Source organism: Perna viridis, chromosome 2 (assembly GCF_037379345.1).
Source record: "Perna viridis isolate PV_CMFRI_1.1 ecotype Kerala chromosome 2, ASM3737934v1, whole genome shotgun sequence".
Lineage (NCBI taxonomy): Eukaryota > Metazoa > Mollusca > Bivalvia > Mytilida > Mytilidae > Perna > Perna viridis.
This window is the reverse complement of record NC_142446.1, coordinates 62868292-62895876: the sequence shown is the minus strand read 5'-3', so window position 1 is coordinate 62895876 and position 27585 is coordinate 62868292. Positions and strand designations below refer to the sequence as shown.

Genomic DNA, 27585 nt, shown 5'->3' with positions numbered 1-27585 from the left:
ATTAGGAAGACATTGTACAAGTTACTGAGATCCACAGATTTTGTCAAAGTATCAAAGTGTTAACCCTAATTAGATCACCGACCCAGAGTAATGTATTCCCGTCTTTGATCAAATAAAGGAGCGTAAATGTTGGTTCATTTTTCACTTAATCAAGGTCCAAACATTCAGAAAGACAAATCTATATTTGATAGTTTGAATTATAAGTTCAAAGTTGTTAAACACTCAATAAAAGGAGAATGGTATTTTCAATAGAATGTTAAAATTTTCAATAAACGTTTCACTTTGCGACGTGCCCTGTACAAAATTCAATACTTTTATTAACTAATTCGAATTTTACGATGCTCTCTCGCATTTTCTTATTTTCACCTTTACGAGGTTTAGTCAACCGAGTAAAATATTCAACATAAATGTTTTATCGATGAAGATGTTTACTGTTACTTTCAGTAAAAGAGGGGAATTCGACCGCCGTGAACATTTCAATATTGAAAACAGTGTCTAGCAAAGAGAGGCCCGTCTTTCGTTATCCGCCTTCAGACCACGTCATGCATATTTAAATTGACATTAGAATCTCATTTCCTCAACAGAGACGAAATACGATTGTCGAAGACACAATTATATTTATTTCTACTAAGGACAGGCATGGTAATACAGGTAAGATTATAACATACGTACAATTGAAATATTTTACTTGTATACTTTGAAGTTTTAATATATGTACTTGTATATTCCGAGCTTATTTGAGGACGACTTGTTCCCAGTTTTACTGTTGTTTTTATATTTTGCTCTTTTTGGTAAAAACAAAACTTGAAAGTCTTCTCCGGGGGTTTATACTCATAAGAATGATTGTTTTACCTATAGATCGAAAAATATGTGTATTTGTATAATTTTTCGTCATTTTTGACACTATTTTTAATACCGGAGATTTCGCTATCACATTGCCTTTGTCCGCCTGTTCGTTTGTATTTCAATCTTTGAAAGATGTTTTATTTTTGGACTTAGATGATCAATCATTGAATCATACGGTTTTAAATTGTTGAAAATAATGCAGACATTTGTATGTAAGTTGAAGACATTTTAATTCTTTCAAAACTTCGACTCTTATTTTTTGTTAGTTATTTTTTTCTTGTTAAAACCAGGAAAAGCTTTTGGAAGGTAAAATGAGTTTCACCATTTGGTTGCAATTAAATGAGATTGTAAAGATCGCAGACTAGGACTTCTTTTTATTATGAGTTCTTCTTAACGACCACTTGTCATGACTTTCCTTGCTTTTGAATCCCACACCCGGTACTTAGAGTTTAATATATGCAGGGCCTGATCAAGACACTTTTTCCACAGAAGGGGATGCTAGCTAGGACATTATTTGCCATTATTTGGCAATTTTACCCATGAAATTGACAAATGTTCCAATAAAAAGTGGGTCCCAAACCCCTACACCCTCTGGATTCGCCACAGATATAGAATTTATTTATTTCAAATCACAAGAAGTGCAACTGATAACCAAATTACGTAGAATACGGTTATACATGTACATGTACCTCTTCAAAACGTCTAGGATCAACTTACTTTGTTTTGAAGCGAGAAGACCGCTGCTATGATCCGAGACCCCCTTAAAAGAATACACTTTAAAGCTGTCTAGGAATATCAAATATTCATTTTAATAATTTAAACAGTGAATCACGCCATCTTTTGATGACTTTAATATTAATGATTTACAATTTGTTTACAAAGTTTCGTGAGTAAATGGTCTAGACTGTATCAATTCTTTTAATCTCACACTGGCAAAAAAGATGAAAGCATAGTTACTTTCCCAGTGCATAACTTTATGCAATAGAGCAATTGAATCACATTCAAATTAACTAATTAATGTTCAAACTATTTTTTTACAATTTTATTACATTTCTTTTGACAACATTTTCTTATACCCCTCCGAGAGTAGTGATAATTATTTAATCAATGAAGCGTTTATGCTAAATGAAATGAAACGACGTTAAAGTAAAAATAAATAAAGTAATCTTCAAAATATTTGATCAAAGGCCCTACAAAGGGTGGCAAGCAAATATAAATGTTTAATGTTAAAACGTATTATTCACAGAACACACAAAGTTACATTGATCGTTATTTTTATATTTGTAAAAGCGAATTTCTTAAACGTTTTCATTTGCAACAATATATTTCTATTTTTATGTTCGTAACGTATGTATCGATATTTTACTACATTCTCGATTTCGGTTTTCCTTCACGTCACGTCAAAAGGGTTGTGAAAATATTTTTTCTTCCTTTTATTCGTTGCGACACTAAACGTCATGGGAAGAAGTTGTAGAATTACATTTTTATAAAGTATTGCTGTGTAATGCCGCCCACTTCATTTACATTGTACTTGAACGCACGGCTATCTGTTCCCCATGTTGAAGAAGTCTTGATAATAATGACGTTTGCTGGGAAAATTAAAATGAATGACTCAGTTACCTCACAGAGAGACGACAACCCCCCCCCCCAAAAAAAAAAGTAACCTCTCAAAAAGTATAACAATATACACTGTATACTGAGTCTTACAATAGCTTAATATGTTCGTACTAGTTCTAGCAAAGATTCAAAGAGGCTTTCTTTAAACGTGTACAAGCTGAGATGTTCCATAATTCCATCCAGGTAACTTTTCACCTCAGACGCAGCCTCCATTTCCTTTATACTCCCTGAGAACAGTTTCCTTTTTGCTAAACTATTGTAAAGTAAAAGAAGATTCGGGGAGAGAATTATTCTGATAACTTCGGCGAGGGAAAGAAATCTCTATTTGTATCAATGTCTCGATGTTGCCCCCCTCCATGTGAACACATTTCCAAACCCCACTTAGGTACTCCAAATAAGAATGATGCAAAATGTGATTCATAGTTGGAAAGCCTACATGTTTTTATCTTTGATATTTTGTTTAAAATGCTATTGTAAACAAAAATTAACATGTATTTTTTTATATAACTTGATAAAAATTATATAGAATGTACTGTAGAGTTCAAAATTTAGCTTAATATGTTCGTACTAGTTCATTCGTACTAGTGATTCATAGTTGGAAAGCCTACATGTTTTTATCTTTGATATTTTGTTTAAAATGCTATTGTAAACAGAAATTAACATGTGTTTTTTTATATAACTTGATATAAATTATATAGAATGTACTGTAGAGTTCAAAATTTAGGGAGATAACTCGGTAAATGATACTAAAATAAAAAAGAAACTGTTGGATTTTCAATGTGGATTACATCTTAAGAGCAGACAGATTTAAGGATTGGAATGTATAATTTGACATTTCATCATAAAGACCTATAAAGCAACTTAATATCAAAATAAAAACATGTAGCCTTTTTGTGGGATGTACAGAATTTGCATGATTCTTACAAAGACATTTATTTAAGTATTGTCGTCAGACCAACTACTAATGGATTATTAACGTCCTTGACTACTCTTCCGAGTCTCGCACGGACGGTCGTCAGACCGACTATCACCCTGTTGTTATATTGATCTTTTTGAGCCAGTGAGGGATCCAGGAGTTGGACCCCCATTTACGGAATATCTTCTTTTTTTTTATCACAGACTTACAAGCTTTGAATTTCGCCACAATAGTGGACTCATAATATGGAAAATGTGCCCAGTATTCAACATATGAAGGTCTAAAATCAGTAGGAGCTTCTCTCGTAGAACGATGCTGCATCTGATAGTGAACCCGCATTCAAGATCCTCTAACACCTTTATTGACAAAATTTCAAGTTCTTGAAATATTAGTGTCTTGTTAACACGAGTATGCGGAAAGAAAGCATTTCTACAACTGACAATGTTTACGCTTTTGCATAAAAGAGGTCTCAAATTGCATAGCTCATTCTCTGCTTATTACTTCAGCAAATCTACATTGGATTAGTTTAAATTGAAAAGCGTCGCCTTTTGCGTGATTTATAAACTTTTTAAACCACAACAAAAATTTTAAGTAACTTTTGATAACTTTGATCATAGCCTAAATGACTTTTAATTTTATTAGATTTCAATAATTTCTTATTGAGTTATTTACGATATGGAGTAACGAAATTTCAATCGACAGGTGTACATTCCACAATAGTTTTTATTTTCATCCGTAATGTTTATTTTGTAAAAACACTTTATTTCCATAACTAAATTATTTATTAATTGGTAGTTTCGTCTTTGACGTTTGAATGAGTAAATATGGTTCTAATTAGACCGAATGTTTTTATGCATTTTTTATTTGAAAAAAATAACTTCATTGATTTACGACTTTAGGAATCGTCATTTTGCAGGATGATGAATCGGTATACTGACAGGGATGGGGGGTGACAAAAAACTGTATTTTATCAACAATAAAAAATGAATCCCGTAATTTTGTAACTTGCCTAAATCGATCCCTGAATAATTCCATAACCTGTCTGAAAACGGACATTTTAAAGTCCCTTTATATCATCTTAAATGTATTTTGAATCGGAAACCTGTCTAAAGCAGACAAATTCTTCAGTCCAAAAACCAAAACCAATGTATAAGTTCGAAAGGGGTTCAGTTTAGACAGGTCTCACTGTATTAACTGTGCAAGACTAATCCTATTAAGTACAGTGTTTTCTAAGGTTCAGGTTCAGAGTGATACGATCATATTTCGAATTAGTTGAATAGTGTAAATGCGCCTTAAGAAACAATATAATGGATTAATGGATTGTGTTGAGAAAAAGGAGAAAAAAAATGACTTTTTATGACTTGATATTATATGCTGATCTGTATAATGTGGACAAAATAGTGAAGATTTTTTAACGGAATTTTACTAAAGTAGTTTGATTAATTTCGTTACTTACAACTGTAAATGGTATTGTTTTGAAAGTTTTTATAAAATCGAATTGTCAGCTTTTCCTTTTACTGCGTGACTCTTAGATAAAAATGTACTTAAATATTCAGGCTATTGTCATGGGTATCATATCTCTGGATTGCTTACACTACGCATGTGGTGATTAAAGTAGCAAGTAATCTGACAGAAAAAAAGTGTGATATAATATATTCCGTTATGATCTTGACATTTACATTACTTTTTTTAATTGTAAATTTACAAGTAGTACGTAAAACCTATTACTAATTACATGAGCAACAACAAATGTTATATCGGAATCCAGAGGGAAATTGCGGGGGGGGGGGGTGTGACCCCTTTTTGGAATTTTAAAATTTCGTGCAAAGTTGGGTAGAAATGAGCAATTATAGATAGTCTTTTACCCCTCTTTTGCTTTTCGTTGGATGTAAAGGGTCCACTACTAGTCATAGCAGTTTTTAATTGAAGTTTTTTTTCTCAAAGTAACAAAAATCAAAACCATGAAGTTCTTCCTGTAATAAAACACATTTAGAGTATAAATTATAGGTTAAAAATAATTACAGACAAAGTAAATATTTACGATAGGCATTTTACTGTCCAAAGTCAGGGAAGGATTCAATCTGATAAGTTATATCACTCAGAGCTGGAGTACAAGTCATTTAAAAGAGTCGGGTAAATCAAAAAAAAAGTTACCATGTATATCGAAACCTACTGATCCAATGATATATTCATAATGGTTCTCATTACTAATATTGACTCTCGTTTTGTCTCTACAATACATGTATTTCTAAATTACAGTTTGTGAATTTTCAATAAAAGATATTTTGACAGAGTTATCTTCCCATGAATTTATCATTTGTACTGTTTTTGATACATTTGACAAGAAGATATGGCAAATAAGGGCTTTACTTCCTAATTCCAGTGGCAAAATTAGAGTAATTTCACGGTCAAAGTGATTGTTTCTTTTTGTCTAGCATTTCTCGCTCCAATGCCTGATTCTTATAGATACTACTATACTTAATATTGACGCGCCCAAGGTTCGATGTCACAGAAAATAAAATTTTCATAATTAGAGAAATATTTGCTGATTGTCGAGATTAAGAAATAAGCCCAGTTTGTCGTTAAATACAGGTGTCCATTTTAATGACCAGTATCTCTCATCCCATAATGATAACCATTAAAGAGGATTAAAACGCACTCCAAACATTGGCCCATAGAAAACATACCGAAGTCCGCGAGACTACGTTTGTACTGGCGGTGATAAACCGCTGGACACCATTGCTTGTTGAAAAACGGTATTAAATATCTGATCCGTAACCGACATTTATTTCTTTTCAGAAATGTACATTTTCTACATGGGGTAATTACACCCGTAGTATCAATTTATCAGGCTTGTAAACCCTGAAACACGTTAGGTACGATTTAATTAGCCTCCATTAAAAACATGACGACATAAATTGTGTATTTATTTGGCTATAAAACAACTCATCAGAGAAAAATTCTTTAGAATTCAATTTCACTTTTACTTTGTAAAGGAAAGGTATAATGGAAGCACAAATATTTGTCGCTTTTCTGGTTACCATTAACGCTTAGCCTGTTATAAATTGAGGATGCTCCCTTGTTCGAAAGCGGAAATGGTGCATTGCTTAAAACTGGAATTTTCATTTACACGTTACCACTTCCGATGATAGTAAGAATACATGTACCTCCACTATCAGCTAACCAGTTATTAAAGGTATGTCTTCATGTACAATTCATATTACATAAATTACGATTTCAACGCAAATTTTGTTTATTTTGGTTGCGCTGTTATGCAATAGTCAGCATTTTTTGGAAAACATGCTATGTGAACTTGGCGCACTTAACTTCAAAGTAGAGTTTTGGTTTCATACCCATAAAATTTGCATTTTTTACTCGTTTGATAATTCAAAAGGTAATATCATTATAACGACAACTTTCGACATTGTTTGTTGTGGAAACATTTAGACTTCTATCACTTTTAAGTCAATGGAATATTAAGGTCAATTTCTATTCTCTCACTTCTAATTATGTTTTTATAGCTTTAATTTTTAGGATATTATATATGTTCGTTATGCTATTGTTAAAGTTTTTAATGCTGTTTACACAAATATTCTTTTTAATCTATCTTTTGACTCGATCAAGAGAACTTTCATTTTTTTTTGGGCAGCTTGTAACTTTTAATTGTAATTATAAATAGGCTCCTAATGTCCGCTGCTAAAAAAGTTACTAGTGAGTTCAAAACATTAAAGAGAATTGCAACATCTTTGACTTTCTTCTTAAAAAAAGTCTTAATTAGTTCTTCCGAAAAGTAACTTATTTAAAAACCATGTACGTCTGCTGGAACCGGCCCCAGAATTACAATACAGCTATTTTTGTATCCTATTTTTCTGACAAATAGAACTTAGCGCTTAACTCACCCCATTTTTTTTCAAATCGCCGATGCCTTTCCAATCTTTAAATGTGTCTCAATTTTGTCTTGAAAAGTTATAGTACAAAGCATGCACCGTCTATAATTGCTCTTACAACCCATTCTTCACACGAATATCAATGAATGAAAACCACATTGTCCCATAAATGTTACTTTTCATCACAAAAACATATAAGGCGTTGTCAGTTTATTGAATTAATAATTAAAATAATACTTTAAAGTTGAATTTAAATTAGACACTATGCCTTGTTTTCCACTGATTGTTACAAATTGTAATTAAAATTCAATTAAACAGTAAAAATAAATAGAATTTGTCACTTGTCCACAGGATGTTGTTTTTAAGCGTCATATTTTTAAAAGTACAATATTTGTTTACGTTTTTTTTACTAAACAATGACAACTTGTTACACTGTTAGTGTCGATTCAGCAAGAACTAGACCAGTTGCCAATGCCCCTACTTATACAAAGGTGGAAACAATTTAAGAATGTGTCCCCAGAAGACCCAGGTATTGGGTGGCACTTGCCAAATTTTGTTTTGAAAAAAAAATCATCTATTAATGATTAGAAACCCTTATTTTCTGAAAAAGGAAAAAAAAAGAATGTTCGTTTGTAATTACTTAAATAATGATACAAATAGTAAGCATCGGAAATGCTAAGTTAAAGGGAAATAATTCTTAGATTTGTTCATAATTTAGTCCCGAGTCATCATCTGTTGATAAAGAACAATGCCTGCTCTCTCTGCCAACATTACGCCATGCATAACAAAAATGGGTTGAATAAAGTTTACTCCGTGTCGTCTATATATATATCACAGGATCTGCCTGGTTTAAGAATAGTCTATTAAACTAACATGATGCCTGATTATTCAATATTTTGAAAATTGGATGCATGGAGTCTGGTGGGTTATGCTATATACAGTTCGTGTGCAGACAGAACATGAACGATGTCGCCAATGATGATAACCTGGACATGTATAAATGCATGTTGTCATACTATTCCCAATGTTCGCATGTTGTAGACAAATAAAAAAGGCGAATGACTTTGAAATGAAATGGTATTACTGAGCTATGCATGCAGGGAAAGGAAACGAACAATACTGATTCGTTTCTTCTATTTATAAGTTCTTCCGTATTAGCTACCAATTTAAATCATTTGGATCTCAGGCGAGTTGTATTTCCGGATTGCGATATAAATTGGCATTCCAACAAATGAAAAGCAGTTAATCTTAAGTGCGAAACCAGTTTTCTGATGCATTATTCAAAATTTACGGAAAGGTCTCCCTGCCCATTATAAGGTTTGAATACGAAATTTAGTTAAATGGATTCGTTGAACACATTTAATTCGGGGTTAAACCAGTGTATCAGAAGAAAACGACACAATAAAAAAGGATTAAATGGTTAATCCAAATGTCTCCGCGGGCATCTTTAATCCCTTCCGATTAAACGCATTGTTGATGTAATTTTGACTGTTCAACGATGTCCGTTTTATCTTACAACTGCACTGTAATTACGTGCTGCAGCTGCTTAATTAGAAATTCCAAGTAAAGATATGCAGTTTTCACTTGTCATATGGTACGGACTACTAGTTATACGAGCATATGATTTGTATTGTTTATTTCCGTTAAAGATTCAATGGGTTCATAAGGAAGATGTACACGCTATTGCATTCTAAAACCGAAACTATTCCGGGTCTTTTTCCATTCTATTGCGATAACTAATGACCCAAACGTATTAAGTACAGTTCCACCTAAACATTAAGCAGAAGCTAATAATAAGTGATTCATGCACATCTTTTACACAACTTTATGATTTGAAACCTTTCAAAATGCCTCATAGACAATGATTTCAACAATTTAAGTATAAGTTGAAGTTGGGTTTAGTAAATATGTATTTGGTTTTTACTATGAAAAAGTACGAAAAAATTTCCCGCTAAAACTTTGACCCAAATTTACACTACACGTCCTACCAGTCAAAAACTATATCATAACGTGTGTTGTAAATCATTCTTTTAGGAATTCAGAAATACTTACAGACCATATAACCACTCATAATTTGTCATTTGGATGTTGCACTTTTGAGATAAAAAGTATATAAATTGTGTTTGGTTTTGTACTTGGCCCGAGTTACCGATCTTGGTTTGGTTTGATTTAGTTGAATTTAGTGAGAGATAAGACTTTCTCAGTAATACGGATCTGAATATATCGTAATGCTAAAATGTAGAATACGTAGACAGAAAAAGCTTCGTTTATCGGTTGGAATTTCTACACAACGAATCACCTCTACCATAGGTTGTGTCTGAATTGTATCTGGACTGGTACTTTATACTACCAAATTATAAAATATCAAAAAGGTGATAAACACCATCCTTTTGCATTACTTTTTGACGGAATCGTACTTGTATGTAATACCTCCCCCTCCTCCCCCCAAAATTGGGAGTAGAGCTGTGTTTTAATCATGAAGTATAAATGGTTAATATGCTCTCTGATACCAAAAGGACGAATTCACACTTTGTATTAGTCTTCGCATAGGTAATAAAGTGAAATGATAAAAAATGCAGTCCTATGTTTTAAATTTACATACATGTACTTCGTTTTTATATGTATTTTATTTTGTTTTATGCAATACATTTTGATTTACAAGTTTTTTTTGTCATTTAAAACATAAAATTTTTGATTTTTTTTCAGATAATGCTTTTGTTATCCCTTCTGTTAGTGACTTCAGTCGTCTGTAAAGACAAGTTGTGGGAGGAGCTGGTCTCCATAGATACAAACTTTGACCATATCAACATTTATTCTGAAATACCCGTAAGTACATTTTAATTTTTTAAACAAAATAAACAAGAAAGATATTATTTTCTTACAGTAATGTTTTGACTGGAGGTGGGTCATTGCAGTTAGGTGCGCATCTACAGATTTTGAAAATTGGGATTCTAGATAGGTCCCAGAAAAGAGAGGTGTTTTAGGCTATCATTAAATTATTTGCTCATTTTTCTCCATGTTTGCTCCAAATTTACAAAATATCCAACAAATGGGGGGAGAGGGGTCAAGCCGTCGGACCCCTTGAGAATTTTCTGTTCAATGGTGATCGTGAGTTTCATTGAAATGGGACTAATATAAGTTTTGTTGCGATTTGAGCTTCCATTTGGAAAAAAAACTTCACATAGAAATTAAACACATTTCTTTTTATAACTTAATAATTTTACCTCATTAATGTACATATTTGTAGGGGAGTATACTTTTCCGCGCATCAAATAAATCATCAAGACTAACTGTAAAAAGTGCAATCAATAACGGTGCTTCTACAGTAGAGGGAATTAAAAGTCTTCCAACATCAACCTGTGACATCAATACATACATCCAACACGGCACAGTCAACATCAAAGTTTTACCCAGAATTCCACAGCCACCGACAAAAGAGTTTCAATACAATAGCGGATTCACATTAATGTATAGCTATTGTTTGACCCTGTGCATCCTAGTTTCTATCCACGGATGGCGATCGGCTATCACCTATGGCTTATTGTTGTCATCTGTCTGTGTGTTTGCCAATGTTTGTCTGTCTAATATCACAAGGATTGATATTGTTGTGGAATATCCCGAGTAAGTTGATAAGACAAGAGTAGAATAGATTTGACAAAACACTGAATAATACGACCCTCTAATTGTCACTGAAGTAAAATTGAATTTCTAAGTATTCACGAGAGGAAATCTATAGACATAGTAACAGAAAGAACAAAAGACAAAGAGCAAATCGCATATAAGAAAGAATAAAAGGTGAACACAGAAAAGCGAACAATACAAGTCCTACTTATTTAGATGACAATGTTTTTTAAATAAAAAAAAAAATAATAAAAAAAATAAATAAAAAAAAAATACAAGACTGTTCTAATTCGTTACAGTTTTCAATTAATATAAATGGGCTTATGAAATACCACTCACTGTGTTAATAAGTTGCTTTTAATATCCGTTATAACATAGAGACGACATTCAAAAGTCGATTAAAGCTGCAATAGCCATGAAAATAAAAGTAAGAAACAATAACGTATAGAAACCAGTAGAATAGATATGAACGTCTTCTATCGCCTGGATATAGCTGAAATATTGCTGCTTCGACGTTAAATCCCAAGAATCAATCAATCAATCTTCACGGCTTCTAACAGCATAACACCATTTGAGTTAAGTAGAAATACTTAAGATATGGTGTCTTACAGTTGTTGGTACTTTAGTGTTATCATTGACTCATTTGTTGAATCGAAACTTTTATTTTACATTCTGTATTTCAGGAATCATACTTTTAAGACAGTTTCAGTTTATCAGAGAAATGGGACTGTTAGAATTCCAAATCAGATGACCAGCACAAATTCAAAGATTAGCTGCGGTAACGCACTTTCGTCAAATGTTTCAGGTAAGTAAAATTTGATCGTGCATTCCATAAAGCTAAAATCATTTCCTTAATTTGACTCAAATATAGATAGTACCATAATGTTCTTCAAATTGTCAGTCACGTGAAGTAAGGAAATTATTTTTTTTAGATTATTTCTAGTTTATTTTTGTTTTTTGTTTTTGTAAAAAACATATTTTACTTCCGTATTGCATCTTTGAGATGTATTTTACGTTAATCACCGTATGATTGAATCCTTGAATAACATGGCTAAGTCAAGGCTGATTCGTTGCAATGAAGACGGGCTTTTCATTTACTCGAAAGACATGAACGTAAAAACAAGACAAACTGCAATGTGAAAACCAAAAAAATAAGAATCAACAAACATGCAGAACTAAGGAAACAAGGAAGGGGATTCAATCAAGCTGTTTAAACAAATGAACCATTTTATTCATACAGTCCGTTTTATGTCATTTTCAGCTTTGCCTCAGTTAAGGTATTTAAAACAAAGGCACAAGTCGAGTACATGAGTTAGTATTACTTCTTAGCCCTGTCAATATGAACTCGTGTACCCGACTTGTGCCTCTTTTTGAAGATAAGTAAAACAAATAGCATTTGTCACTGAAGTTCAGTTCTTTCTAGTTTTTAAACTTTTTCAGTTAATCACTCATTCATGCTGGTCTATAAACACATATAACTGTATTTTTAGGTTGTCCTTCTTGTTGTCATGGAAACGGTGTTTGTGGTCATGGAAACCAGTGTCACTGTGATGAAGGTTTTGACGAAAAGACACACTGCAGTAAGTACAATTATTTAACAATAAACGTGACAGAAACATCTAAATGCACTACAATGAACATTTAACTTTTATCAAAGAAGGAACACAATTGGAATCAATACGCAGATGCAGTGAAATGCAACATAAACACTAGTATAACAGCAAAATCTTGTAACTGACAATGAAACAATTGAAATGATGCATGGAACAGTAAAATGGAAGATCAAAGTCGAAATAATAGAAATTATTGAAAAAAATATAGAGAAATTCAAACACTCCGAAATCTTTGGTTACAGACCAGAAGCATATCAGTTTGTTTTGTTCTAAATTTCACTTTATCACCGAGTCATAAATGTATATAGTTGATATAGTGCTGAAACGGAAACATTCATGATATCTCAAGCTTCTAGAACTGTTTTTATGTAATAATTTTAAGTAGTCTATTATTTTAAACACATCTACTGTTTAGAACAGCACAAAACAAAAAATGAACACATATATCGAACAAATGTTTTAGAAACATATCAAGAAAACAAAACATGTATATACACCTGTATTATATTTTATATCGACGAATATGCAGGAATTGTCCACCACAATTTTCAGTAACTGAACACTCTTAATTCAAATTCTTCATCAACCACCAGAAATCTTTTAAATTTTAATTTAGTACCTTTGATCATGTGCATCCTTTGATACATTTTCAGAAATGAAGATAACACCTCGCCACACAGTTTATCTCAATCCAATTGACCAACGTATAATACACGTTCAGCTTCCTGGCGGGAGAAATACTACTTTGTATGGGAGAAAAACATCCAGTGGAAGTGTTAGAAACATTAAGAGTTTTCGAACAATAGACAGGGATGGACAAAACTCAAACATATTTATGGCAAAAATGCGAAAAATTGGAAGGGTTATAACAGCATCAGGAACGACTATTTCATTCGACTGGAAAAGTAAATGCAGCGTTCACGTGACCGTTATCTTTAACAAGGGTCAAGGACAACTAGACCAAGATGTCCTGGTATGTAAATTTAAACAGCATAAAAAGCAAACTTTTGAAAACTCGCCTGTCGAAGATAATATTCTACCACCAGTTGAACGAAGTCAGAGGAAACCACCATCTCGCTTGCGATCAAAAGATTCTGCACATGATCATGGGGCATTTATTAAAATTCCGGTTGAAATAAGAAGCTGCAACGAACCTGATTCTTCTGCTGAAGTTTCAGCGTCGGTAATAGGACAAATTGCCAACAATAATGTGATGAACAAATATCTTGGTTCGTTGTCATTGTATCCAGGGGTTTACTATATAAAACTGCCGTTAAAACCAGTTTCCTCAAGAATAGATATGGAAATGAATGTATGCAACAGTTTAACACATTCTGCCGATCATTTGTGTAAATATGCTTTGGCAAACTATTTCAAATTTCAAAATCACATTTGTAAGAAAGTCAAATCATCGATGAAAGTACTTTCAGGAGTTACACGCGCGCACGTTATAGACGTCATGAGTACGTGTGAGTCAAGTTTTCAAACGGTGCTCTCATTTTGTAAAGAGTTTTACGCGAACATTGAGAATCATTGTAACATTGATAATGTTATGTTCTACGATTCATTTGTACCTGGGAATGTATCTGTGAAAGTTGCAGCAACCTTTCCAGGAAATTTTTCAGTATATTCTGAACCATTTTCACTTAGAATTAAGGAAAATGAACCATTTTCTGTATCAGTTCGCAGAATTAATGACATTCGTCCAAAACCAAGATTCATCGGATTTAGCGTCAACCCGCGTGATCCACGTCCTTTTCAACGTTACAATGTAACCATAAACTATGCATGTGCTTCGTCAACAACTAAAGTTGACATGCGCATTATGGGTAGTGATAATTACCATAATAACGTCACATGCCACGGTGTGCGGGATTGCAACTGTTGTGTTTTGCACGTGGCCGGTGGGGCTGCTCATGTCATGGACAAGGTGCTGGTCACGCTAAACGACCCATTGACACAGACAATTACAACTAGAGAAATAGCTGTTTTGTTCTAATTTCATGTTAATGTAAATAAATATTTTAAAAAGAACTTTTTTTTCTATCTTTTTCTGTAAACATCATGTCTTTTTTTATTTATCTTTCTCTACATTATCGGTAAGCAGAATTGTTTTCCGTTCATGTCTAATTTTCTACAAGTCTGTATATTTAGATTATGAGTTATACTTATGACCAGTTGGAGGATATTTCACTGTGGTAAATAAATTAGTAAGTATCGACACAGTTGCACACAAGTTATCTTTACCATCTTAATATGTTAAATAAGTAGAGCTGACGACTCCTTACACAAAGGTATTATTGACTTATGTTCGTTAAACCAATAACACCGGGAAAAGGCATATATTTTAATTTACAACGCTATTCTGTATTTCTTTAATAAGTTCTGTAATCGTCAAATGCCTGCCAGTTCTGTCGCAACCTTATATAATTTATTAATGAATAAACGGATCCATATCTTCAGCATTCATCGTTCCATACACACACATTTATCTTGTCAGAAAACAGTAGGAAGAAAAGGGTTTGTTTACTATTTAAAAGGGAAACACGAGTAAGTAATAAATACATGTATACATAAAAACAACAATAAACAGCAAAAACAACTATTTATTAGAAATGACGACAACGAAAGTGAATGGAAAATGCTGACAACACAAACACATAATACAACACATAAACAGTCAGCTTCAAGAAACAAAATTAATGTATATTCTTTTAAAAACACTTTTTTAGAGTGATGCTTCTGCGTGTGTTCAATGCCGCTGGCATCTTATACGATCACACAGCTACGGGAAAAAAGAAAATATAATTCAAGACAGTGAGACCATTACATATTTCCAAAAGCCAGCGGAACGTTTTTCAATCAAACATGGACTTTCATGTTATTTCAAACTTATTGTAGTAAAGAATCGAGTTCTTCTATTACAACTCTTCCGAAACTCGTCACAAGGCAAAATTGCAAAGATTTAATAAAATGACAAATTAGAACAATTAGCCAATCCATTAATTAATCCCAGGCCACTTACATCGACGTAACTGATTAGAATGACACTAAAAAGACGAGAACTTGCATCACATATCATCTGACTCTCGTCCAAAGGGAAATTTCATACACACTAAAGTTACAAATGAGATTAATTGTTCAATCATGATTTTAGATACAATCATCAGTCAAATAATCAACCCCAGTCCTCTTACATTGACATAATAGATTAAGAATACACAAAAAGCTGCCAAGTGAACAGTTAATTCTATAAACGGCAATACATATCTCGCAATGAAATCCACACATCATTAACAATATTTTACATTGTTACCTATAGTTGCTTGCATTTTGACACAATTCGTAGGAAGTAAGAAAAAATATTTTGTTCAATGTTGAATACCCGTATATCAAATCCCTTAAGTAGAAAATAATGCTTACAATTTGATAAAAAAAAACATGACAGTGTTGTCTTTCTTAGTACGTAATTTCATTTTATTCTAATTTAAGTCATGAACACGAAGATCCAATAAAGAATTATCATAATGAAAGAAACCATCATAGGAATTTTTTTCCAGTATATGTGCAAGCATGGGTTTCACTAGTAGTGCCGAAAAGAATAAAGATGCGGATAGTTGAATGTTAACATTTATTATTATCAAATCATATGAACTATTATTACAATAACTTAAAATTCGAAAATAATAGGGACAGTATTAATTGCGATATATCATTCTAAAAAAAAACCCCAAAATTTTTGTAAATACATTGAATTTTGTTTTGCTATTTGTGCTTAAGATGGTCTTAACGTGGTCTTTAATAGTAGGATGATCTTAGTATTGCACGCTTTGCAACATATCAGTTCCGGAAGAATATTTGTTCACCTTAAAATTAATCATACACCCTTCTTACTCTCCAGCGCATTTACAATAGCTCCCATTGACGATAGAACCAGGATACAATTGCTATTTGCGTGTAATACACGAACGTATGTACCAAATAGATACATTGTTATGCCAATAACACAAGTTATACCAAATAACACAATTTAGACCAATTGTTTTTATTGTTATAATATAATAATCACTTTCTGTTTTTTGCTTATTCAACTAGGTTATAGAATGTAGAAAGAAATTTACTTTCGAATACAATCGAAGCAATCGGATACAATATGTCTAAATATATAACACCATATCCCACTTTCAAAGAATGTTCCATATTTCAAAGGGAGAGAATATATTGTAAAAAGATGATTAAAAGGTATTTTTTGGTCAAATTCGACGTTTTTGTGGCCGATATTCTTTGAAAATATACGCTTCGTTTCTACGTGACCAGTAAAATATATACTCACAAAAGGAATGCTATTTTGAAGACTTCCATTTTCAAATATACCTTTACTTTTATTAAAGCGATATTGTATAAACTATTTATACAACTCATCTATTTAAACAGATGGTGAATGGAACAAGGAATCAATACTATAAATTGCAGAATATGTCTAAATGACATTCAAGCTAATGAATTCGTTTGGTCAAATTGCCATTGCGCACACACATTTCATGATCATTGTATAATGAGATGGATACAAGTCCAGATTAAAGAAGTCCATGTGCAGACATGTCCGCTGTGTCGGTCAAACTGGAACTTCAAGTTCAGGCGCCGACTTCGCAACTGGTTAGGCATCCAAAATTCCTATCCCCATTCCTTTTTAATATATTATTCCAAATCGATTAATTATATAATTATTGCTTATTTCATTTTATGTTAGGTGAAATCATTTTTGAATACCAAAGATTAAAATATATGGTATAAATTATACCACTGGACTTTTTGAAGAAGATAAAATCTCATATTATTTTCGTTACCCCTTTTGTACTCTTCTTACACATCCAAAGTCAGAAACTGAAACTGCGAATGTCGTATTATTTTTTATTCATATATTTACTGTTGCTGTTTCTCCATTTTATGAAACAGGTGAGTCAAACTCCTTGTTGACCTCAAAGGCTCGGCTTACTCACCACATTTAGCTATAATAGGATAGATGCGATAAAGATAAAGCCCGGTACGAGCAAAGTCAGTACTATAGGTAAAAGTACTAGAAGGGAATTCCATGTTAATTTAATGTGTGTTATTTTTTAAGTTTCTTTGAATGGTGTCTCTTATTTTGTTTATGTTAGTTGCCTTTAGGCTTTTACATTGTCTGATGTAGTGTGATAATCATCACTACATGATTTCAAGGAAATCGGAAGACAGAGGGAATGAATTATTTCACATCTTTATAAAATCATCAATATACTTTTTAATTAAAGAATTAGATTCTACACAATCAAGACAGCTAACAAATTATTTGAGAAAGTAACTGCATGGTGTACGCAATATCCTCAGATCATAAATATCCGGAACATTTATCGTCCTTGGATCGTTATGGTGTATCCATCAACACCATGAAAACTGATGTATTCAACGGGTCATAGTTTTCCTTTCCTCGTTTGTCTACCCCGGACTTGACTTTTTATGAGCAAATCGGCGGGTGTTTCAAGAAAAGCAGAGGACGCTTACCCTACCGGTGCACCTGGTCCATGCTCCCAGTTTTTAGTGGAGTCCGAGTTGCTCATTTACTTTTGTTACTTTGTATGTATGATTTTATTACTTTATGTTCTTTGTTGTGTATGTCTGTTTTCCTTGTCTGGTCTTTGTCCCTGGATTACATTCTTTTGATTTCCGCTATAACCCTGGTTCCCTTTATTACTCTTATAATGGTCTCTTTGCTTTTTCATCACTTATAAACACGTAAATTAACTCGAGTGGATCGTTTTCGATAGAAGGCAAGTGTAGGCCAATTGAAATATGTTAAATGAATTAATCTTTCGACTCAATAAACGAGGTATCGGATTTTCAATGAAGATAATTGTCCTCCACATATTGATGACATTTCTTTTTGCTGTCACGAATCACAGTCCATGTCTAGAGTCAGTAAAGGCCCACCAAGACATAATTTTGGAAAAAAAAAGATAATATATTTTAGATATTGTAGGCTACATTATGTATCGCTGACACAAACTTACTTGGAAGGATGTTAATGCTGAATATCTGGTTAAAGCTTTTCCTTTTATTGGAAGGGAATAACGAATTTTACAATGTATAAAAAAAGAAATGATTTCAGATTTGATATCCCCTATTTCGCCTCCTTCATGTCTAATATAGTAAACAGTCCGACAGTGAAATGTACTTATGATTAGTGACATGATATTTTAAAATGGTGAATTAATTAGGAAGTATTGACACAGTTGTACACAAAATACCTCTGTTTTCATTAAGTAATAAATCACGGAAACTCCATTTTATCATTGTTTTACCACGGGCTGGCCATTCATGTTGCATTTCTCAAATGATTAAATAATGACATAAATGGCCAGCTTGTGGTAAAACACCAGAGTAGACGGAAAAGGAAAACTCAATAAGGCAATTGAAAGGGAAATTTCAATTTCGTTGGAAACCGTATTTTTGAGGTGAGTCAAACCCACAAAAACCACGAAAGTCGGTACCCCACGAAGAAAAATACGTCCACAGTAGTAAACAAAATTGACATCTATGTAGCATAAAAATAAAACAAACTATGTATGTATATTCCATATCTAATATGTAATAACATAAAAGACTCTTTAGACCCTTTGAATATATGTTTAAAACAAACTTTAAAAAGGCTTGAATATGTTGTATTTTGTTCTTATTCAAATCAGGAAGTGAATAGATCACATATTTATTTAAGTTAAGTTAGTTGGAATAGATCACTTTTATATAAAATGTAACAAATATGATATGACAATTCTTCGATTTTAATTTTTGGGTGATAAAGTTAATACTGACAGTAGATTATGTAATTCTGATAGTAATGTTATTTTGAAGATGTTTTCTTTCTACGCAACATTTGCTGACACTAAAGCGATATAATTCAAACTATATATACAAGCCAGGTAATCATACTGATAGGGACCTGGACGCAATGGAAGAGGGAACTATGACTCGAAGTTGTAGACTTTGTCTAAATGTTATTCAGGTGAATGAATACATTTGCACCAATATCCATTGCACACAGGCATTTCACGATTGTTGTATAACGAGATGCACACAAGTCCAATCTCAAGAATTCGACTTACAAATATGTCCACTGTGCCGGGCTTCCTGGAACAATAAATACAGAGGTCACTACTTAGTTCCGCCCCGGCCAGTTACATGTAGCCATAATTACCTTTTACATATTCCCAAGGATTCAATTTATAGGTTTTTTTTTAACCAAAGTAATTTTAACAAAATGAAATTACTCCGCTACAATTAATATATATTAAGAGGAGTCATTGTTAACATCAGTTTAAAGATATCAAGTCTAAATATACATGGTATATGTTTTGAGGCTGGTCTTGTTAGAAGAAGATGCAATTTCATTTTTAAATCCTTTTGTACTAAACAAAGCTGTCCAATGTCGTAAACTACCCGCGGTGATTGTCTTTATTAGTCTGTATTAACGTTTGATATCTGTTTTGTTCAACATTATGCTCGTTTAAGGAATAATGTACAGGTTGTACTCCTTGTTGCCTGTCAAAGGCTACTTTTGTTTTGTTTGGATAGATTGTACAACCGTAAAAGAGTAACGACGACACTTATCACAGGGATTGCGACTTTGTATTTTGCATGTGGCCGGCGGGACAGCCCAAATTATTGAAAGTCAACTGTAGTGCTTTTATTCATCAAACTAAGAACATTGTCTTCCATTCTATCATTTAGTTGTCTACTAATTTGTTATATCTAGAAACATTTATAATGTACATTATTGTTGCGGCATAGTCAGTGCTGAAACTATCAGTATAAATTATGATAATAAAAATATTTGATATTAATATGTTTTGGTTGTATATGTGAAATTATCATTCATTAATGAATATATACTTGCGCAGCAAAATAATAATATAATCAATTACGGATTGTCCAACATACCTACCTGTCACTGTCCCACAAACAATATTACCTTGTCTCTGCTTTTGATGTATAAATGCTGGTCAAGAAGATACCGTCCTCTTACACTGAAGTATCTGATTTAAAGGAACACAAAAACTGATGAATGAAAAGCCAAATATGTCAATGCAAATATAGATCTCGGAGTATAACAAAAACATACATTAACAACGACTAAGCACCAACTCCTGTCGATATCAACCCCAAACAAATGTTTCACATTATTATTAACAGACCTTAATGACTTCATATGAGGAGAATTAGTACTACTATGTTCAATGATGAAAAATCAGAATAAGTTCTTTGTGCAGGATGCATAATTTTAATCATAAAACAAATTTAAAAGCATGAATTGTGTTTATAAAATCCTTATAGCAACAGAGGAGGCATATTTTCTGATAAAAATCAAGGCAGTGTTATCGTTCTTAGAACACATTTTTATATCATTCAAAGCAAATTCATGAGTACAGCAACTTTTTCCCAGTATGTTTAGATGCATGAGTTTCTCCTATAGTGTTGAATAGTTGCAGGAGCATAGTAAATATCTTCAGAAATCGTCAAAAGTTCTACAACGAGTGTAAACACACATTTCAGTAAATTTTGAAAGGCCCTGAAAATAAAAGTAGAAATGTCCACGTTAGCAGAATGATTACAGTTCAAATTCACACTAAAACAAATATAACAACAAATAGGCACATTAGTGACCAACACTTCCAGACTGCGGAAAAGCGCAACAAATCTGCGGGGTAAAATTAGTTTCTTTTAGTAGGAATCAACTTGTATTCCTTCTTTAATGTAAAGTCAAACAAAAAGTTAAACAACAAACATACAAGACATTCGCTGTATAAGACATTAAATTCTTGAAATACATCAACATTTACCATATAGACAAACAGAGATATCCAATTAATGAATGCTCCAAGTCACTGAAAGCTAGATCAGAACATCATAAAGAGTGACCAAACCATCAAAAGTACCATGAAGAAGAAAGTAGAAAGTACCATATCTTTAACATAAATTTACTTTAGTGACATACATGTCTGTGTCAAAACATAATTTATTTTACTCTATTTTAAGCTTTTCGTAAATGTAAATAAAATTGACATCAATGTTGCATAAGGAATAGTAATAAAATAAAAAAAAAAAAAAAAAAAACAAACAAAAAACAAAAAACAAACAAACAAACAAACAAACAAGCAAACCATAGAATATGTTTATTCTATTGGTAATACGTAATCATAGAAACTCTTTATACCCTTTTGAATATATGTTTAAAAACACTTAAAAATAGGACTTAGATATGTTGTATATCTTCCTAACTTAAATCAGGAAGTGAAACAATCACAACTTCGTTAAAGCCATCTTCATCCTAATCGCAGTAATTGAAAAAAGTCTCTGAAATCGATCATGTTTATTCAAAATTGCTTAAGTGTGTTATACACGAAATATCGATTCTTAAATGCCTCACTATTGATATTTGGCTCTCCATTAAAGCACATATCCACAGTAGTTTATGTTATTTCAATAGTAAGTAGATATAAGATTTCTTAAAATATAACTCAAAATTCCATTATTGAAGTATGTTTCTTATTTAAGGGAGAAAATATGATGTATAAAAGTCAAAACAATAGTGTTAATGGATGAAATCCTTGGTAATCGTAGACAATTCTCCTTTAGAAAATATATATAGATTTTTTTCGTTGCTTAAAGGTATAATAAACAAAAACAAAAAAAGTTATTTTGAAGACTTATCGTTTCAAACAAACCTTTGATTTGATCAAAACGATATTGTGCAGACTATATATTCAACTCGGGTATTTTTACTAATAGGGACCTGGAAGCAATGGAACAGGGAACCATGGATTTAAGCTGTAGAATCTGTCTAAATGAAATCAAGGTGAATGAATACATTTGTACACACCTATATCATAAGAAACGCATATCAAAATGGACACAAGTCCAATATCAAGAATTTGAAATGCAAACATGCCCACTATGTCGGGCATATTAGACCAGTTGAATTAGATGCACACGTGCAACCCCCTTTTTAATGATTATTCGGTATAGTATATTCCTGTCATTTTTATAAGGTAATGCTTTCCCCCAAATATTAATTTTCTTATTCAAGCAATGTTTTTGTAGATGTATATATATTTTTTCATTTATTGTTCAGCTACTACCTATATTAGCAAGGAGAACTTATTGCTAAAACGGTTTTAGTGATATCCACACTTAAAGCACAAATAATGTTCGGAGGATGCAGTTTATCTTCCTCTGATGAGAACATATTAATTTTCCTTCATTTTGTATTTAATCGCCTGATAAAATTGTATTTCATCTTCTTAATTATCATGAAAACTACCCTTATAAGCTCACCGAATAGCTGTTAATTAATATATGATTGATTTACTTTATGATTAAAGTTTTTATTAAGTCAATATCTAGGACATTTGTAGTTCAATTTTTTTCATTCATCGTTTTATATTTTCGAGAAATAAAGCTCTGAGCTATTATATAAATCTTCATTATTATTAAACACAAGAGCATGTTAAGTTTTGAGAAAATATTTAAAAGTTTCTTAGAGATGTATAGTAACACGAAATAAAAATTAACCGCTATGAAACCCACAAATACATTGTTAAGGTTTTAAAAGAGTAATCAAGGTGACTGGAAATCAAAAGAATGTAATCCAGGGACAAAGACTAGACGTGGAAAACAGACAAACACAACAAAGAATATAAAATCACCAAAATAGTACATACAAAGTAACACAAGTAAATGAGCGAAAAGAGTTCACTAAAAAAACAGGGAGCATGGACTAAGTGCACCGGTAGGGTAAGCAAATGTATGTTATAATTGCGGACTATGATTTAAAGAGCTTCACATATCTTTGTCGTTTTAAAGAACTTTTGAAAGTGGGAACAGAATTTTTTAAACAGCATGCCATTCCAAATACCCATTATGTGCACCCTATAACCAGTTTAGATGCAAGAAACCTGACGCTAAATACAAAATAGCTGGCTGCCATCCATGTTTTCATGGATCAAACCGAGCGTTGTGTGTCAAGGCAAACAAAAACAAATTCGAAATAAAATGAACATGAAATGTTTGCAGAAGCGTATGTTCAAATTCAATCAGAATTTAATCATTCGATATCTGGTATTCTACATGCTTAAAAATGATTTCAAATCTTCCTCCTGTAGAAGGCCATCATCTGCTTTTTGAACCAGCTCTTTATCTTCTGTGCCTGATTTTGTATTGTCCTGTCCGGTGGTGATTGTCGCACGATAGCTGTTAAATTGATCTTAACATTCCCAGTGTCGATCTAGTCTTCTCTAAAATGTTAATAATGTCTTAGCGAAAATAAAATGTTCTGGTAAACTGTTCCAGTTGTTAACTACTCTACGATTTTTCTAATATTCAATCTACACCTCTACTTATATATTTTTTATTTATGTCCTCTCGTAGTTCAACTTCCTGACTCTTGAAAGATAATTCTTTGTCGTATTTTCCACTTATTATTTCCTTAAATAGTTTAGTGTCATCTGCATGCAAGAATGTCGCACTATTGAACTTCACAGCGTCTCGCAGATCTACTCAATCCTCGAACCTAATTTCTAATCTTATTGTATTCTTTTCTAATTGTTTCATTAGGATTATGACGTAATCTATTCCACGAACGTTGTTTCTTCTTAATTTTATACTAAGTGTTTCTAGTAAACTGACAATCTTTTTTATCTGTTTTACTTTACATTTTGGTTCACACCTATTTATAGCCTCATTCATTTTGGATACAAATACGGATCATTGTTCATCTATGTTCCTGTCAGACAGGAGCACGTTCCGATCTAGTTCTAAAATTTCTCTCATGGCTTTATAATCTGCTTTATCATATTTATATCTAGTAATATTGCTCTGGTTTTCAACATATCCGTTGAGGTCAAATACAATTACTGAGTGATCAATTTGTACTTATTGGTGGATTTATCTCTACGTTACCCATACCTGCTTCATTACTAAATAAAAACAACTATTGTTGAAGGTTTAGCATCGTCTTTCCCTATAGTTGATTCCACTACATGTTGATAAAAAAGCAGTATGTATGGTCTCTAGGAATTCATAGTTTCAATCATCATTATGTTCATTGGTTGAAACATTTTTTCCATTCTATATACGGAAAGTTCATATCATCAAATATTACTAAATGGTTTTCTCAGTAAAATATTCATTGTTATTGTTCATATCATCTGAGTTTCAACATCTGTATACGTGGACGAGTAGCAACTTATCTACATGTATTTCAATGAGATATAATATACAGGCATTGCGGAACAGAAATATTCTACATTTGCACATATATTGATATTCGTTGCCGATAGCTGGACATCCAATGAAAAGGGATCAGTTATTGCGTAGCACGGATGCATGACTTCAATTGTTCACAAAAAACATTCTTAACTATCCGAGAGCAGAGTATACAACTCCACTTTTTCAAAATGGGGAAACTAAGGTTTGTGGGGGTCATACTGAAATGATGTTTTTCCCTTGCTGTTTTAGGGCAATGGACTTGCAGTCATTTTCAACGAAGCAACAGACATTTATATGCAGGAATATATTTCTTCATGTGCCAGAAACTGTCAAAAACTGTACCCGAGGATTTGATAGGTTTACTGTGGCAGAATGGACAATAGGTGAATCTCTTGCAAATAAATATAATGCAAAACTGAAATCAATTTGAATTGTAGTTGTAAATGTAAATATGTGTGCTCAAGAGTAAGATAGTGCCACATACATATCTGGCATTTACCTCGGGGTTCAATCCCGAGAAACAGTTCTGGACATAGCAGACGTTAATTACAAAGGTCACCATTTCAACTTACTGATAAATATGGCTTGCACATTTCTTCTCATCAAACAAATGGACACTATGCAAGCGATACCTTTCCTTTTAGATTTTTTTTGTCTAAAAGGCTTCTTGAACAGGACATTGGCAACGTCAAAAGTCGAAAACCTTGTGTGAAATTAATTTGGTTAGGAAATTTGATTCACTTATTACATTTTGACGATCTCTCCAGTAGTGGTAGCCTTTCCGACTATAAACAGCAAAATGTTGATGTAAGAAGCAAAAGACACTATTTTGTTTTAACACAGTTGACCTTATCATTGGTTTGTTTGCAACTCGAAATGTTTTGAAAGTACTTGTTCGCTTATCTGCATTTACAAATATTCAAGCTGTCACATATATGAAGTTATTTGCATCTGTTTTGCACGACATGCGAGACATGTGTGGAACGCAATATATGACCCCGTGCTATCAGAGGTAGTGCCACACACGCAGTCTGTGACACTTTTTGCAGGTAAACCTTTGCATAAACATCTTGAAATGAACTCAAACTAGAAGTCCGCGAATGGAAACCATAGTAAAATGGCGTAGAGATAACAGGTAACAGGCAAAACTACAACCTTGTCTGAAACCCGTTAATTTATATCTTATTATATAATGTTTTAATACATACCTATCTTAATATCTACTCTACTCTATGAAAAATGTTTAAGATCATTTTTCTTCGAATCTTACTTAGAGGAGGCGCTGTCCTGATAGGATCCGAATTCTAAGAATGATGCGATGTCAATGGCAAGCCTCGTCGAATAAGAGTTTTAAATACCGCTCTTGTACGTCTACAATTTACTAATTTCACACTCCTTCCTGTGTTATATTCTCAAGGGAAAGTAAGCACAAAAGCTCTATTGTACATTGTATTAACATAACAGAGACTGCAATGGAGAACCGTTTCGAGGCATGTTTTTTCTGTCTTTTGTTATTATAACAAATAAACGAAACAAAGATCAAAATAACAGACCCCTCGCCGTATTAGGTTTCCACATGCAAAACGTGCAGTTAGCAACATTACTAATCAGTCGAGTGGTATAACATATATCCTTTATTATCATAAACAATCTTTATTACAACTTTAATTTGGAAATCGAAGAATATGTAGATTATGACAGAACATGTAGACAGAAAAATCAAATATTTATATTAATATTCGTATATCAATGTTGATCCACTGTATGCATTTTCCATATATACAACTTGAAGTAACATTAATATGAATAATTGGCCTAAGTTGGTTGGAATGTGATTATAATATATTGCTATAAATTAGCTTCTTTCATTTGCTCTCCCTGAAAACATCAATAAATTGACAACTTCAAACTGTTTATCTATATATCTATACAATAAATTGCACTTCACAACACATATGGATGGAAAAGATCAATGTGGAAAAGTTTTTTTTATATCAATGGTAATTTCTTCTCAGCCTGTGTTTTCTACCTGCTTATTCGCAATATGGACGTCATAGGATTTGCAAAATTAAAAACAAAAATCAAACAAACATACACTAACAAAGTATTAGACAAACAAAAAAAAAACAAAAAAACAAAAACAAAAAAAAACAAAAAAAAAAAACACTGCAAGTTTTTCAACATTAATGTCATTTTAAACAATCAGCTTTAATTAATACCACAGGTTCAATACATTCTTGCCTGCAATCATGTTACAATGTATTTCATTTAGGGAGCACCATATCAGCTAACATAATTAGTAGCTAAATGAAAATTACTCGGTCTTGTAGGTTAATGTCAAACTTGAAAGTCACGAATATCAAAATTAATCAGTTAAAAAATCATGAAAATTCAATTGAAAAAATAAATTCCTTTCCTGAACAAAAAGTAAAATCGCGATTCATAATGAGGAAACATGAAATTCCCGCGCCTATGAGGCCACCATGATCGGTTGAGTTGTAACGTCACAAAGTCGGTGTATGAAGTTAAAGTTAATAGGGTAATCGATTACGATGTCCGAGGAAAGCGCAGGTTTGGGACTTTATTCCTATAATTGCAATTCATCCTATAATTTTAATTCAAAAGAAGAGATCAAGGCACAACATGTAAGCAAATGTCAGAAACCATTGACGAATGATTTATTTGCAGCTAGATGTCTCGTATTTCTACAGAAAATCAAATGGCTACTACCAAAAAGTGTTCTTATTGGCGGTCAACAAACTGTTTGAATATTTTTCTTTTATCA

The 27585-nt window shown here is 32.5% G+C and overlaps 1 protein-coding gene and 1 long non-coding RNA gene across 4 annotated transcripts in view; one reads left to right on the top strand and one right to left on the bottom strand.

Annotated features, from left to right (window-relative positions):
- Positions 1-416: 416 nt before the first annotated feature.
- LOC148626398 (uncharacterized) lies at positions 417-14534 on the top strand. Of its 3 annotated transcripts, XM_088570360.1 has the most exons (7): positions 417-651; positions 6376-6575; positions 9973-10092; positions 10514-10887; positions 11571-11692; positions 12378-12467; positions 13154-14534. In XM_088570360.1, the coding sequence occupies exons 2-7, from the start codon at positions 6525-6527 to the stop codon at positions 14497-14499; spliced, it is 2103 nt and encodes a 700-aa protein (XP_088426486.1). In that variant the 5' UTR covers positions 417-651; positions 6376-6524; the 3' UTR covers positions 14500-14534. The 3 variants fall into 3 exon arrangements, with proteins under 3 accessions (XP_088426486.1, XP_088426488.1, XP_088426487.1); XM_088570362.1 differs by lacking the exon at positions 6376-6575; XM_088570361.1 differs by lacking the exon at positions 417-651 and having other exon boundaries at positions 6230-6575.
- A 5787-nt stretch (positions 14535-20321) lies between these two features.
- Positions 20322-27585, bottom strand: part of LOC148626397 (uncharacterized) — a 44990-nt gene continuing 37726 nt past the window's right edge. Inside the window, exon 7 of the long non-coding RNA XR_015920065.1 lies at positions 20322-21102. This is a non-coding gene — a long non-coding RNA (uncharacterized LOC148626397). The remainder of the gene's footprint in view (positions 21103-27585) is intronic.

Bases quoted from the DNA above. Each gene is read 5' to 3' on its own strand.
- LOC148626398 (XM_088570360.1), top strand. From the start codon at position 6,525: ATGATAGTAAGAATACATGTACCTCCACTATCAGCTAACCAGTTATTA. The intron at 10,093-10,513 runs GTAAGTACATTT...ACATATTTGTAG, and splicing joins ACATTTATTCTGAAATACCC to GGGAGTATACTTTTCCGCGC. The intron at 10,888-11,570 runs GTAAGTTGATAA...TCTGTATTTCAG, and splicing joins ATTGTTGTGGAATATCCCGA to GAATCATACTTTTAAGACAG.